Source organism: Hippocampus guttulatus, chromosome 6 (assembly GCF_054856545.1).
Source record: "Hippocampus guttulatus isolate MCC_2025c chromosome 6, RoL_Hgut_1.0, whole genome shotgun sequence".
Lineage (NCBI taxonomy): Eukaryota > Metazoa > Chordata > Actinopteri > Syngnathiformes > Syngnathidae > Hippocampus > Hippocampus guttulatus.
In genome coordinates, this window is record NC_141266.1 from 18,526,494 (window position 1) to 18,542,380 (window position 15,887).

The 15,887-nt window shown below is 41.7% G+C and overlaps 1 protein-coding gene across 2 annotated transcripts; it reads right to left on the reverse strand.

Moving 5' to 3' along the window:
- Nucleotides 1-663: 663 nt before the first annotated feature.
- On the reverse strand, nt 664-14,113 carry septin7b (septin 7b). Of its 2 annotated transcripts, XM_086113263.1 has the most exons (14): nt 13,953-14,113; nt 12,788-12,890; nt 10,706-10,812; nt 9,534-9,634; nt 9,267-9,401; nt 6,438-6,555; nt 6,233-6,325; nt 5,892-5,988; nt 5,423-5,474; nt 5,196-5,324; nt 4,453-4,473; nt 3,376-3,511; nt 2,720-2,862; nt 664-1,834 (listed from the first exon to the last, which is right to left on the reverse strand). In XM_086113263.1, exons 2-14 carry the CDS (start codon nt 12,795-12,797, stop codon nt 1,795-1,797), a joined length of 1,182 nt encoding a protein of 393 aa, XP_085969389.1. In that variant the 5' UTR covers nt 12,798-12,890; nt 13,953-14,113; the 3' UTR covers nt 664-1,794. The 2 variants fall into 2 exon arrangements, with proteins under 2 accessions (XP_085969389.1, XP_085969390.1); XM_086113264.1 differs by lacking the exon at nt 4,453-4,473 and having other exon boundaries at nt 13,953-14,111.
- Nucleotides 14,114-15,887: the final 1,774 nt, after the last annotated feature.

Consider the following 15,887-nt stretch of genomic DNA (forward strand, 5'->3'; position numbering starts at 1 on the left):
AAATATGTTTTATGAGCCCACACTAGTCTAAACAAGGCATTCTGATTAATAAATAGTGTTTTGTGCAATATGAATTAAGCACAATAGCTACCCGTTTTCCATCTCACGGTGGTTGTCATTTTGTCACTTGCTGTCGACTGAAAATGACATCACACTTCATCGGAGTTCAGGTAACAGCCAATCACGGCTCGCTTGTTTTCTGAGTAGTCGGATGACGTATGCAACTAATTAGCAAAAAAAAAGGCACACTTCCCTTTGACGTTACTACAAAAAATGGAACTGATATGCTCACTTTGTATCTAGAAAAAAATGACTGAATTTTCCTCTGAGAAAAAAATCGGATTCCTCCCAAGACAACTTTTTTAGTCAATTAAAAACTATCTAGGAAAGTAACGACTGAACTTGTTAAATTATGACTATTATTGTTTTGAAAAAATGTGACTCAAAAGAAAATCTGACATTTTTTTCAAAAAAAAATTAAAATTGTTCACCAAAAATATGACTAATTATTAGATTCCAAGTATTTTATTGAAAAGAACATACACACAACCCCCCCCCCCCCCGCCCAAACACAATTCTTGTATTTTTGGGGGCCGTGGCCCTAACCTTTCATGTCTTAATCCAGCATGTGACATTTCACAATGAAGCCACATGAGTCAACCATCTGATCACAGGTTTATTAAGTGACTTTGTACAATACAAATGAAAAATAACATTAAAAATACAAGAGAGGGAGTACATAGCCAAAAGAAAAAAAACATGGTGTTGTCTCTTCATTTCCCACTGGCAGTTGAACGCAGCGCGACTGAATATTTTCACTTTTGTTTATATATTTTTAATCTCGTATTTTGTGGTGTCTGTTGATTTATAAAACTTTATATAAACAGTGGACGCAGCTCTCACGTCTCTGAGGAGTTTGTATTGGTATTCTACACGTACAAAAGCAGGCCTTAATTCAGCTGGCTTGGTATATATTTATATAGAAAAATAAAACTAAAGAGAAATATAATACTTTCAACATTATATAAATGGTGGTCCAATGTTTGCGTTAAATGGCTAAACAGAAGAGTGGGTAAGAAAAAAAAAGTTACATTGTGGAAATAAGCTTAAGCCAAGTGAATCTATAAAAAGGCCAGAGGTGGGATATTTTCTTTCTTTTCCAAAGTCTTTTTTTAATTGGGAACGGTTGAACAGTTTCAATGGGTACAGTACATTAAAGAAAAAAAAATCTTCCCGCTGCACCAAACATGGAAGTGCGTCCGCCTTATTGTAATGTGTATATATATTCTTATTTGTGTCATGTAAACAAATGTGATTGTACAACCGCCCCCCCCAAAAAACAAACAAAAAAAAAAAACATGTACAGTAAATTAAAAAGCAACCTTGCTTGGTAGGAAAAGGGAAAGCAGCAGGAAGAAGCCGGGCCAGTATTACAACAGTAAGAACAACACCAGTAATAATAATAATAATAATAATAATAACAAATGGTTTGGCCTTTTTCTACTTTGATGTTTTACGGTTATTAAGGTAAACACATTCTTCAATGATGATGAGTCCCGAGATTGTGTGTGAGTGTGTGTAAGGGGTGTTTTTCAATGGGTTTGTCAGACACACACACACACATACACACAGCAACAAACAAGGTGTAGGAATAGGAACAAGGGAAAGAGGAAGATGGAGTTAAGGTGGGGTTGCGGGGGGGTTCGTCAGTGCCACACACTGATGATGCCCTGAGCGGCAAACGTTGGCAAAGAGAACTAAGCGGACGCCGGTTGGTCCGTGATGACTGTCTCTTTAAAAGATCTTGCCTTTCTTTTTGTTCTTCTCTAAAGTTCTGGAAAAGAAACAACACAGTCAACACCATTCCTAAGCGTTGTACACATAAGACAAGGGCCACTTCAAGTCATTTTCAAGTACTTGCAAGACCGATTTGAAAAGCGTGCCTATTATGATAGCCTTTTGAGGGGCTTGGTGATTTGAGTTCATTGCAACTTTTTTGGTTTCTTTATAATTGCCGTTTAGCCCACCCCCAAAATATAATGTATATATTTTAAAAATATGTAAACTAGCTTCATAAAAAAATAATTTTGTTTTTAAATATAATCAAATGAATTTTTGCCACTTTTTTTGCTTTGATGGGCATTTTGCTGCTCCTTCTGGTGTGCACGCCTTGGACACATGGGGGCAATATGATACCGACAGTACATGGATACCCTTAATTCCTCAGTAAGTAAGATTTGTCATTCTTCATAGAAATGAAAGAATATATGCCTGGGAGTATTGTTATTTTGTCCGTCTACATGTGTTGCACCACTGTTTGTGTGTGGGGAATTGTTAGCTATTTGCCATAGTGCTGCTCCTTGCGGAGGGAGTTGCGTTCACTACCACAATACAGTACTCATCTCAAAGTTTGGCTCGCAATTCAAAGCAAAACATCATCCAAATGACAACTCTTATCTAAAAAAACAACAACTATGCTCTAGCAATTTAATACATGTGAGTATTGTCTTAGGCTCTGTTTGTGTGTTTCTGCCCCATATATGTTTGAGAAGCAGTTATTTGAAGGCTTAGAATTTTCCTAATATGTTGAGTATGCTAATTTCTGTTAGCAAGGCTATGCCATTTTACATTATGGGTTAGCATTAAGGTAGCAGAGATTTGTGAGAACTATGTGAGCAAGAGTCTTCAATGCGTGTGATGTCACGTCACTGTTTCTGACCTGGAGGCCTCCAGTTTCTGCTGCTCCAGGCGCTGCTGGGCCTCCCAGTTGGCTCGCTCCTCCTCAAACACGCGCCGCTTCTCCTCCAGCTCCTTGTGCTGCGCCTCCAAGTTCTTCTTCATCTGCTCGTGGCGCCGCTGAAGCTGCGCACACAAACCAAAAGCACAAGTGAGTCAATTTGCCCATTTACACATGGCAAAAGACTTATGCACACTTGGGGAAACTTTTTGAATCAAGGTCTGTGTTCTCTTGGCCAATGGTTGTAGGTTCTTTTACTGGTGGTCTTCATTTGTCAGTATCACTATGAAGTGCCTTTGGTGTTCTCATCAGAATCACTCAAGTTATCGTGAGGAGAAAAAAAACCCCCCTAAAAGGTCTTACACGTGTCCAAACATTTGCACACATACCAGTTCAATGATAAGTGTGGTGTACATTTTATGCTTGCAAATGGTTTGTGTGTGGAAAAAAGCAGTAAGTTTAAATGTGTTTTAAGTGTGTGGAAGGGGTAAAATTATATAAAAAAAAGTTATCACAATGCATTAGATTTATATTGCGCTTTTCTGTATGTTTGACTGTTTGCCGCATATTTTCTTTTTCACTTATTGTTGGTGGGTCTGTCACGCATTTCGCTGTGAGTGTGTATGTGTGTGTATTACCTCTGCCTCAGAGTCCTTGAGCTTCTGCACTTTCTCCTTGACTTTCATCTCAAACACCTGCTCCATCTCCATCTCCATCTTCTTCATCTTGGTCACATGCTCCCGCCGCTCCTCCTCCATCTGGGCCAGTGGACTCCTAGACGAGCACGGATATACACACACAGTCACGGTTATCACCATGATTAACGGGGCTTTTCACAAGGGTTCTTTTTCGTGTTCATGCACACGGACGAGAGGGAGAGAGCAGTGGAACAGAAAAGAATCGGCAGTTGGACCTGGAAACATGCTGACTGGATTGCAGGCCCTTTCTAAGCAGGAGATTCAAATTCCACCGTCTGTTCCAAAACCACTGAAGCCTGGATCACGTGATGTCACAGAAGGTGATCATGACGATTGCAGTGAAGTTTGAGGGGTATTATGTCATTTAACTCTACCTGTTCTGCCTCCCCGTATGTGGTATTGTACTGATTTATTTCCGGTCTGCGGACATGTTGTATGTAGTGTGTTCTATTATTTTCTCATAAGGGATCGACGGATCGACATGGATGAACCGTTATTTTCGATCAGTTCAGAGCTGGTTTAAAAAAATGCATTAAGTCAGCAGCTCCGTGGTTACACGTGCTTAACCCCCCCCCCCCCCCCCCAAATGAGGCAGGTACAAGGACCCTCATCGTCACACTAGGTTAGTCGAGTCCAAATACAAATTATAGGCAAAGCTTAACCCAGATACTGCCTCACGCATATCTACCGCGCAGCCCTATCACCAACTACACAAGACATTGGGGAAAAAATTAATACATTCAAATGTGTGTACCTTGCTTAGATTGCAACATCTCTCTTCTTAAGAGAGCCCACAAAAAGACACAAGAGTGATTACAATCAGTGCCGCGGGTGCTAAATTGTCCGTTTCTCAGGCTGTGTGATTCTTTGGCAGTTAGCCTGGAAAGAGGAGCCACCAGCTGCTTGGAGGGAAGACGCAGGGATGAGGCGGAAAAGCCAAAAGGAAACAGCAGAGCAACGAACTAAAGAGTTATGTGGAAAAAAAATGTGAGGAACAAGAATGAAATGACCACTTACATTCCTTCGACTGCGTCAAGTCTAAAAAAAAAGACGGCACAAAACAAACACACAGCATGCAATGATGAGCTCATGCACTAAAAGGTGCGCTGCACATTTGTGAGGTGCGTGCTAGCAGAGTTGTGATTTTAGCTTAGTGTGTTAGCGCTGAGGGCTAAAACTACAAACCTTATATGATGTCTGATTAAACACCTCATTCGACATATAAACCCGCTCACCAAAAGTTATGGATATTGGGGCTTTGGGGGGAAATTTCATGATGAAGCTAAAAGCCACTAAAAGCTTCACAGGTGAACTTAATATGACTCCTCAATGTCCAACTGTTCAGTGTTTTGGTACATATTGCCTAAGAAGGAACTAAATGGCAAAATTTTCAAGGTTGTTGGTTGCATGCCTTTCTGTGAGTTTTCCAGTCTCTATCTCTGAAGATCTGTGATACTCGAAGCTCAGTGCCACTGAGCTTCGAGTATCATCCGTAGGTTGCAACAGAGACGGACACTGTAAGAGTCACAGAAAGACATGCAAGTGGACATCCTTGGAATCCTGCTCTAGGAGGCCATCAACTTGTTGAAAAAGTACTGAAATGCTGTACAGTTGGACATTTCACTTGTTTGGAGGTCAAATTAGGTTCACCTTTAGTGTTATAGTCCATTAAGAGCTCATCCTGACACTGGACGGCAGAGCCGTATATCCTTAATTTTTGGTGAAAAGTGTACGTTGTCCAAGTTTCGTGTGCAGCTTACTTGGTGGACAGTTGTCCCTTGGCCCTGTTGTTCTCCACGCCGTTGTAGGTGACGGCGGCCAGCTTCCTGCTGCGGTAGTTCTCATAGTGGACGTTGTTTGTCACGTCCTTCAAGTCCTGCATGTGAGTCCTGCGTGGGGCAACAAGCGTTTTGTTTTCGGCGGTTTTGCGGAATAGATCAGCGCAGTTGTCTGTAATGTACGGCATCCACATGTAATGGGGAAGTACCTGATGAGCATGTCCCTGAGGATGGTGAAGTCGCAGTGGTCACTGTTCTCAACTAGGAGGAGAAACAAAGTCAGTAAAAATTCCCGAAAAAAATTCCCATTATATATAAACTCAGAGGTCTAGCCAGGTTATTTTGAAAATATTTAGTCTTTGAAGGAAATACCCTTTTTGCATTCAAATAAGAGTACCACCACCAATTAAGCATGAAAATAAACAACCAACATGCACATTGTACATCATGATGTTGTGACTTAATTGAAGCTCAAAAGGATTTTCGGGGTTGACTTGTTCTTTGGCTTTAAAAAAAATAAATAATAAGTCACACTAAAAAGACCACCGTGTCATCCTGGTTGCTCACCACAATTTGGCAAAGAAAAATAATGTCAGACATAATGCATGTTAAATGCTCAGTCATCCTTCCTCTTTATCGACGTGACAGCATGTTGAGTGTCTTGAAATGCGTCCAAACCTTCTGCGACTCCCCAGGGGTACTGTCGTCCCCGCACGCGCTTGCTGTTCACCTCGATGATGGTGTTGCTGCCCACCACAGCCAATGGCAGCTTGTCCTAGAAACATTTACATCTCTAAGAATGAACGGAGTCATGCTGATGTATAAAAATAAATCAATAAAGAGACACACACCTCACAAAACATTTGGGAAAATTGAGCTCTGGGGTGAGATTTCAAGATGAACTTAAGCCAAATTAAATTTACCGCTGAACGTTGTGCATTTTGAGGTCATCCTAAAATGTCACCCTAATGCCCAATATCCTGAACGTCTTGTGAATAATGCGTGAGCAGGAGTTTCACCTTGATCTTCTTCACTAGACGGTTCTCCTCTTCATCATCCGTCTCGGGGAACTCGTAGATCTTGATCTTGTGCTCCTGAATCTCCCGCATGATCTGCAGGCAACAGAGAAAGCCATTTTAGGATGCCCATGACGAGAAAAGACAAGGGTGCCCGAGGGCCCTTTTTTTTATGGGGGGGGGGGTGGCGGCAAAGGAAATTGTTGACCTGCTTCTTGAACTGCTGGCATTCCTCTGGCGTAAGTGTATCTGCTTTGGCGATCAGCGGGATGACGTTGACTTTCTCATGCAGACGCTTCATGAACTCGATGTCCAGGGGCTTCAAGCTACGGCCACGGAAACACAAACAACCGGACATTAGCCATACGGATTGGAGTGAAAAAAAAAAAGTGCTATTCTCTAAACTACTGACAGCATAGCTCCCAAATTCCAACTTCAAACATCAGCGCTTAGAGCATTTTGGTTTTGCAGAAAAATGGTCACGAGACAAAATAAATACATTCCAGTGTTTGCATGAGCATTGTAAGAGGGTGCCAGTTATAGTCTGGAACAAAAATTATCTTGAAATTAATACAAACTTGCAAGTGAACCAACATGATGGAACAGACGGTTCACCTTCTGAGGTTCAGTTTGATAAACTCATGGGCGCATCTAAAGCATAAGCAGTATGGAAAAGTCTTTAGAAACAAAGTTTTCAGTCAAACTGGGGGTTTTTTTTCTCTTCTTTTCCAAAATGAACCCATGAAATATGGCAAACAAGCAGCCTCACGCCCTTCTGCACCAGTTTACAATAAAGATACTCTTCAGTTTATGTTAAGTCCCTCTTTGGAGATTCTTGGAAGTAAAGCACGCAAAGTACGAAAGCATCTGTGACAGCAGACGGATGTTCGGCATGTCGGAGTGACCTCGCAGTCATGAGAAAAGCAACAGAGTTATTCTTGGCCCGTCTGCGAGCTGGATAAATAACTTGCGACATTTATGGCGGGCTCACACGGAATGCTTGGGTATCATTTTACTGTTGTTTAGATTTTAATTGGCATGGAGGATTAACGCAAAATTCATGAATCTGCTGAATTCTTATTCCAAGGATGCAATATTATTTTTAAAAAAAAACAGGTTTTAACCAGTGAGGGCACATAGGCAATATTACTACATAAAAAATGCCTGGAGTTGCTTTTTAAAATGCTATGCGACCTAAATGTTTGGCTCATCATCTGGCATCCATCTCCACCATAGAAGTCCTTCAGAAAGCACAACCTCGTGCAAGTTGCAACACATTTCAATCGAATAAAGACAAACCACAAATATGCACATTAGCGGCACACTTATCACTTGAATTCATAAGAGGCTCTTGCTTTATTAGAGTATTAAGTTATTTGGTCTGATGGACTTTTTATGTACCGGGACTTCTTTCTGTCGTACATTCAGCAGAAATCCAAAGCCACCAAGTATCAAGTTTGCCTTTTTATCTGTGGCTTCACGTCGAGCCTTTTTATTACAAACACGTGTGCGGTAGCTGAGCTATATGGAAAGAATTTGGGGAGGATTAACAGCCAAATTGTCAGTTAAAAAAAAAAAAAAAAAGAACAAAAAAGTGTAGCATAACCTCATGAGTCTCGGTGTGCTTTAAGGCGAGTGTGCAGCCTGAGGGCACAAACACAGCGTCTCGTAAACGAGGATAGAGGCCTCTTGATAAGCGTGTGCCCACGCCACACTGCAGGCAAACTACCATGCATGTAGATTAAATACAATTCCAGGCATTCAGTCAGTTTAAAAAAAAAAAGGAAGATCTTAATCAGCTGCTGGCTAATACAAAAAGTGTAATTCCCACCCCCGCTTCCCAAAAAAAAAAAAAACACACGGGGGTATATTAAGACATTGTAGGTTTGGACCAATTTTCCTTTTGCTTTGACTTGTGGGCATAAATGTGAAACAGCATTAGATTGTGGGAGTGAACTCAAGTCACTTCCATAAGAAACAGCAGTTTGGCAGCTAGTGACGAATTGTGGGAAAAAAAATAAAGTCTGGCTTCCAGCTGTTCATTACCACTTCCAATTTAAGTTTAATGTCAAACTTGAAATAAAACAAAGAAATGTGGATGTGTACTTAAAACAACCACAAAGTTTTGCCTTCAGAAAGTCTGTTTAGCTCAATGCTAACAAACACCAAAGGCAGGCAAATGCATTGCACCAGAGTTTTGATCATTTGCTTTTGGGGTTGCATTTACCGGTACTTATTTTATTTCTTTAAGCAGAGCTATTTGTAAGAATGTGGCCCTCTGTCCCGGCTTAATAAAACAAACAACTTCAATTCCAACCGTTGTTAAATGATGTCTTTGCTTTTTAGCAGACAAAAATGCCTTTGATGTGGATGTTCTGTGATGACGTTAGTGAAGATAGAGGCTGCGATGGGTTTCCTGTGCTAGCAGCTCAACCAAAACCTCAAAAAAGCCAAAAGATTTTTTTGGACTAAAGGCCTTTGATCAAGATAACCCATGACAGACGAGCTACTCAACCAAAACAGCGCACCTGAAAAGCATGTAGGTTCTGTTTTTTTTTGTTTCCCCAATTCCAATTGGTTTTCCAAGACTGAGACAGAACTGGGAAGATTTTTGTGGACATAAGGTCTTTCATGTGGAAGTTATCACAAATTGTCAGTAGTGCTTTTATTTTATGAAGTTCTTTACTTCCTCTTCGTTTCCAGTCCTGTGGGTATTATAGGACTGATGAAGCAGGGATTTTTATTTTTTTTTTAATGTGGAAGCGGGGAAAAAAGGACACTCAGCAAAACAGCCGATTTAGCATAGCAGAAGTCAATAAAACGGCCATCACACATAAACTCAAGAGTTTTATTTCGGTCAGCGTTCCACTTCATGTTTGTTTCCATGAACCACTGGTGTGATGCAACTTTCAGGCAGAGCTCCCTTTTGAGTATTTTTATTTTTTTTCTGGACAAGGGCCTTTGATGTTGATATTCTGAAGGTGCGCAGGGTAATGTAGAACGTTACTTTAGCTTTTCGTGAGTTTGAGCCACTCACCCGTGTCCCGAGGGAGCGATGAAGTAAAGGCAGCAATGAATTCGGCTGTCAGGCATCTGCCGTCTGTTTACCCGCGATTCTGAGTTCAGGTAGTCCTCGAACTTGCTATCGATGTGGTCGATGATTGGCTGCCAGCTGTGCAAACAAACACACGCAACGGCATCAAAGAAACATACCCTGCCAAGGTGAATTATGGGTAGTGGCGAGATCTTATGGCCTGTGCTGGATTAAGCCATTGTCAAGTGTGTCAAGCGCGTGAATCCTGACCAGTTGCTGTTGTCAACGGCATCTCCAAAGCCGGGGGTGTCAACGATTGTGAGCAACAGCTGCACGCCGCCTTCCTTGATGAGCACTTTGGACTGTTCCACCTGACATGGAGCGGAGGGGTAAAAGGTTACTTCCAGCACTTCGGGTTGCAAATCGGGTCACTCAATGGAAAGAAATAAATACATCAATAAAAAGTATCAATTTAGCACCACAGAGGAAAGAGAACTGAGCTTCTCATCATGAAAGCCACCAGAGCCCATCTAGAAAGCTCATTTCAGTCATCGATAACAAACATCTAACAAGCACATTTATACGCAAGCTATGATGTCCACAACTACTGCCCGGGAACTCGACGTACTCACTGACACACACGTCACTCACCAGGGCAGGGGCCTTTTAAAGCCACAGACGTTTCCTGTCACATACTACAGCGTTTGTTTTCCATTAACTTGATACTCGGCCGTAGCTGTACTTGAGAAGCGTTTTATGGAAAAAGGACCTTTTGATGTGGATGGGCTGTATTAAGTGAGAAACAAAACAGTCCACCGGATATTACTCTGAAGTGTTGCTTTTGGTTTTATTTTGGTAAGTCGTCCACTGACCGCAAAATAAGCCACGCTTGAATTGTTGTACTGTATGGATATTAGAATCGATAACCTCGACTGTTAGCACGTGAACATTGTATGGTTGAGAAGCATTTTGGAATGTGGAACAGTATCATTGATCTCGATAGGCAATTGCACTGGACCTTGAAGGTCCCTCTGTAAAATCATTATTGCTGACAGCTATCGTCACACACGCACACGTGTATGAAGCCGGCGACATGTTGGGACAGGTCGCCCTCATGCTGCTAACTATGTTGAAGAACTGGTAAAACATTCAAACATTGGCGTCGTCACAAACAAGACAGACAAAGGTGTGCATGTGCGTGATTACCGAGATGTCAAGGTCATGAGCAGCTGACATTGAACCAAAGCGGAACTAAGTGGAAATATACTTATCGTCTTTGCTGATCGAAACTGGGTTACGGTAAAAATATTTAGCCAAAGAATTCTTTGAATGCAAAAAAAATACAAAAAAAACCTTGAGTAATCCTCCATGGGCTTTAGTCCACATACAGGTTGCAACATGTTTGCAACAAGCAGTCTAGTTTATGTCTTGGCTAAATATACCTGGACAGTCTTCTTGATTCGATGAGAAGGTCCGGGATACTCCGGCGAGTACAAATCGGTGAGGAAGAGAGAGTTGATCAACGTCGATTTGCCCAACCCCGACTCACCTGGAGGAACAGAACAGCAGCACAGGTAAAGAATTGAAAACTGAAAGACTGGAAATGTTGTACAATATAGTCGAACCCCCGCATTCTAAGATTCGGAATGTTTTCAAATTATTTTTCAATATTTTAAAGATTTTTTTCCCCCCAGGATTCTCCGCCAATTTTGTTCTCCCCGTTATTTCTGGATGATGTAGATTTCAAATTACAATCAGTGTCTTTTGAGGAATTTGGAGGGTTTGGAGATTTTTTTTTTTTTTAAACGTGCATTTTTTTCCCCCTTCTGTAACTCTCACGAGACTTCAGAAGAGCTCATGAGATTTAAGCACAGTGGGCATATGAATGACACTTTTTTTTGGTTGCGTTTTCTGGCAAATATAAATGGGACGACACACAAGTGGGACACGAGTGCCACTCAACACATGACAAAGTGCAGCGGCAGCTGTGGCTCTCCTTGCCCAAGTGCTCTGTGAATCTGAACCTGCCGCAATACTCCAATTAAAAATAAACAATACAGTAAATAAAATTTAAAAAAATCAACCGGTGAGAGCTCTTCACTCAAGAAACATGAATTGGCACGCTATTAAATCAAAATACTAGTGTATCATTCCTTATCGGATTATGTTATGAATTGTTATACTGTATTACTGTGGGACCGGCATCCTCCAACGCATCATTTTGTTTCGTCAGAGCTTCTGCAGTGAAAAAGTGAATACAGAAAAATGCAACAAAGTAGAACACAAGCATCTGTGCATGTTAATGGTTGTTGGACAACCAACAGAGCATCTCATTGTGCTACTTTGGAGCCTTGTCAAGCCGTGGTGCTCCAGCATGGACACAGTCCAAAGGATCATGAGATCACGTGAACGTTGACCCTAAAATGCCTCGTTCAATAGAAAGGGGTTGAAGAATTGGGGGGGGGTTTCAGAGAGGGGGAAAAAAAAAAAACATTGCAGAGGCGAAAGAGTAGGAAGCCATGACGGACGTTGGAACCGTTCTCTTCTCCACTCACACCTCCTCCCTGGTTGATGTCCTGTGTTGCACTGTGAGGCCATATGGGCTCCATGTGAAGCACAGCCAAGACAAACGCAACACTCTGTGCGTGTGTGCATGTCTGTCCGTGGGTGTGTGTGAGCGAGAAAGTAGCAACGCAAAGAAAACAAGCTTGTTCACTAAAAATGTGCCTCGAAAACTTTTTGTTGGCTCACATTCTGCAATCGTGCCCAAAATGAGAACATGGGTCCCAAACACGACGGGGTATTCTTAATCATAGCAACATATTGTTGTCCACATCCACACTTTATTTGGATTAAACTTTTCTGACTTAATGTCGTCGATCGTTTTTTTTTTTTGCGAGAGGTGGGGGGAACCCAGAACCTCAAAATTGTGAGGCAGACATGCTAACCACTAGCACGTTATGCTGCCCTGTAATAAATATTGGGGATTGGGGGAGGGGTAAAAATATGGTAAAAAGGCTTTGCTAAAAAGGCATGAAAAAGAAATTGAAGGCTTCATCTCTTGTCGATGATGCTCTCACTGAAAACGCTTGGACCGTGTCCAGCAGCGTGTTGAGCGCAGGTTCAGCGCATGCAGCACTAACTATTCTTAGAGACGCGCCTTTACGAATACTTGCTCCCTGCACAGGAAATGCTTTCGACCCGAGCAAACATTTTCCCTCCAAACTGATGAGCCAGGGAAGAATCTCTGCAAATTTTTTTTTCTCCCCACCAGTGTTTCTGCAAGATGATGTCGCAGATTATTCCGAGCCGCCTCCGCAGCTTTTTCTCTTGGCAAAGACAAAGCAGGGGGCTTGTCCTCAGTGTATAAATATGGCTACACGCACACATACACACAAAGTGACACAATCTTGTCTCAACAAAACAAACCACAGTGAAGACATTGAAATGCCAAGCGCCTTTGGGGACACAAAGAGTCTACTGAGGGAAAAAACAACAACAAGGCGGGCAGCTTGCGCTCTTACCAACGACCATCAGGGTGAACTCAAAGCCCCTCTTGACCGACTTCCTATACACTTGGTTGGGGAGGCTTGCAAAGCCGACATATCCTTCTAGGTTCTTCTGCTGCTGCAAGACAAACCAACGTTAAGAGAAATCAGTTAGCAATTCATCAAGATATTTAGCATTATAGTAGAGAAGTCCGAATTTAGTGTGAAATACAGTGAACGCCAGCTATGTCACAGTTCATCATTCTATTCTTGGATCTTGGATTTAAATACAAGTCCAAATGAAGAGTTGCACCCCTTCGATGTAGGACAGAGGCATGGGTTGCTTTCTGGTTTCAACGAATATCAAAATGTTAGAAAATTGATTTCAGAACAAGTTTTCATCCGCCAGTTTATTTTTATTTATTTTTTTAAGCATCGTGTGGCACGACCACTGCCGTCCCGTTATTGGTGTGAGCAGTCAGTGAGCCCTACAACTTTTCCCCATATCCAAAATGTCACATCTTTTGGAATTTTTCGGGTAGCGCAGCTTGGTAGAGGAAGGGATATGCAAAACATGCTCACGGAGAGCGGCTGCTATAAGAGGTGAACACTTCCAATACATTAACGATAGCACCACCCAATCACTCTTGGGACAAAGTCACGGTAATGTTAATCTATTACCGTCTCGTCATCGACATTTGCAACCAGGTACTATAGTTGACATGTCGACAACGGCTGAAAAAAAAATACTACAGACACTCTAAAGAGGAAGATTACTAGCAAGCATATAACATCAGTTTGTTTCCGCTCGGACATTACTTCAGTAAGTAGAGAAGAGCAGAAAAGTAGCTCTTCATTTTCTGAACAAACACACACTTTTACTTTTGTACTACAACTTGATTTGATTTAGAAACATTCAAATGTTCATTTTCTTTTCACAAATGTCCCTACAAAGCCAGTTCAATGGAAAAGTTATTTACATTTAACATCAGAAATCTGAGGCTTGTGTGAAACAGCTCTTTTTTTTTTCTTCAAAATTATCTTTCAATGTAATATTGCTCAGCCCCAGTTCACATTCACTGACCTTATTTTTGATCATATGCAGTACACACATTTCAATTGAGTGTTGTGGGCGTCCATATTGGCACACGTTCCAATCAAAATGCAAAGGAGCCCCGTAACAATGACTTGGAATACTTACAGCTGTTATACGCAGATCAGTGTGACGGTAACGTTCCGGCACCACGAAGGAAATAGAGAATAAAGGGAGAAAAAAAAATACACAAAATGAGTATCAGACCACATGACAAACATACCTCGCTCGCTCATAACTGCTGTGCTATGCTTTAAATTCTCGCAGTAGCAGGAGACATTTGACCTGCACGACACGTATTTCAGAACATATGTTCCCTTTTACGCGATGAAGAAAAAGCCTATTTATTTGATGAGTTTGCCTCGGGCTTGGAGGCGGGAAGAAGAGCATCTCCTTTCGGCCCGCAGCCGCCCACATGCGCAAGGCAGAATGGTCATTAATAAATGCATTTTTCCTATCGCACACTCACATGATTTCTCCCCCCCCCCCAAAACTAACTGTGTCTGACACATCTGCAAGAGGAAGTGGTGACCGAGGAAGGCAGCATTGTAATAAAAGTACACGCACAGCATTTTGATTGACCTTGTCAGTGGGCGAGACTATGTGGTTGCTGGAACAGACTGACATTTCTATTCATTTCAATGAGCAAAGATGATTTGCGATTCAGGCAGGTATGGTCCCGGAATGAGTTACACACGTAAGTGAAGCTGCCGCTGTGAAGTGAATTTGAAATCAGACGTCATAGACAATTGTGGTGTGGGCTGAACACAGAAAGGAGTTAGGATTGCACTTCGTAAGCGCGGAATTTATCTCGGCACTCTGCCAATAAATAAAATACATACAGTATATTCAAAATAAAGCCTACAGAGTGACTAAAATGAAGCAGTTTGGGGTTTTTTTCCAAAAACTGCAGACTTTGCGATTTGAAACGGCATCGATTCCACTACGTTGCAATATCGATTTGAATGTGATTAAATGTTTGGCTATGGTTTTGAGTCCTGCAAGCGCATGTACATGAAGTGCAATTTTTCCCAATCAAATTGGAATTATTATTTCATCTGGAAGCAATTCCAGCTGTTCTGAAAGCACTATATAAAGACGTATTGTATTGGGCAGCACGATAGTCGAAGGGTCAGCACATTCGCCTCACAGTGCATAGGTCCGGTTCGATTCCAACTCAGGACTTCCTGTGTGAAGTTTGCGTGCTCTCCTCGTGCCTGTGTACTCGTTTCCTCCCACATTCCAAAAACCATGCATGCTAGTTTGATTGAATATTCTAAATTGTCCCGAGGTGTGATTGTGAACACAAACATGTAAATAAGGTCCCTCGTAACTCAAGCTGCCACTCTACATCAGGTATTCGTGTCTCGTGATTTTTATTTGATTTATGACTGATATTGTTCAAGCTATATATCATGTATGTGTATCTCTGAGGACATACCAAACCCACAATTCTAAACACATTGTCATGAAGTCAATTAACTGTAACTATATAATGAATCACAGGACACTTAATGCCTTCTTCAGACTGCAATAGTCTGAGAGCAGTGATTTTAAAAGTCAAAACATGCCCTCTGAGAGACAAGATCCACTTTAATCCAGATTAGAAAACAGCAGCAGCCTGCCTTCTCCTTGGTTAAAACCTTGACGTTCCATTCTCCAGGCTGCCTCGTTTCGAACAATCAGCAGGGCCATTGCAATACAATTATCAGGATTGGTAGAAACACACACGTACGACAATAGTGTGACATGTATTAATTCAGACTCCAAGGTCTTCTTTGTGAAGCACATCTGCCATCTGAAGTGGCTTCAGATAACGCGTCGTGATTTTCAACTCATACAATTGATGATAATTATAACAATAGAACACATAGGTGGCGAGATCCCCCCCCCCCCCCTCCTCCCCACAAAACCAGGAACAATTATCGAACACTGTTTAAATCCATAAAAGCGACCACGGAATAGCAAATAAATCACATTTCCGTGACATCATTAGCGGCGAAATCTTGAAATGAAAAAAACTTTAATTGTCGACGTGACCAT

Coding starts and splice junctions, on each gene's coding strand:
- septin7b (XM_086113263.1), bottom strand. Junction 9,402..9,533: donor GCCGTTGACAACAGCAACTG/GTCAGGATTCAC, acceptor TTGTTTGCACAG/CTGGCAGCCAATCATCGACC. Junction 5,989..6,232: donor GTCTAGTGAAGAAGATCAAG/GTGAAACTCCTG, acceptor AAATGTTTCTAG/GACAAGCTGCCATTGGCTGT.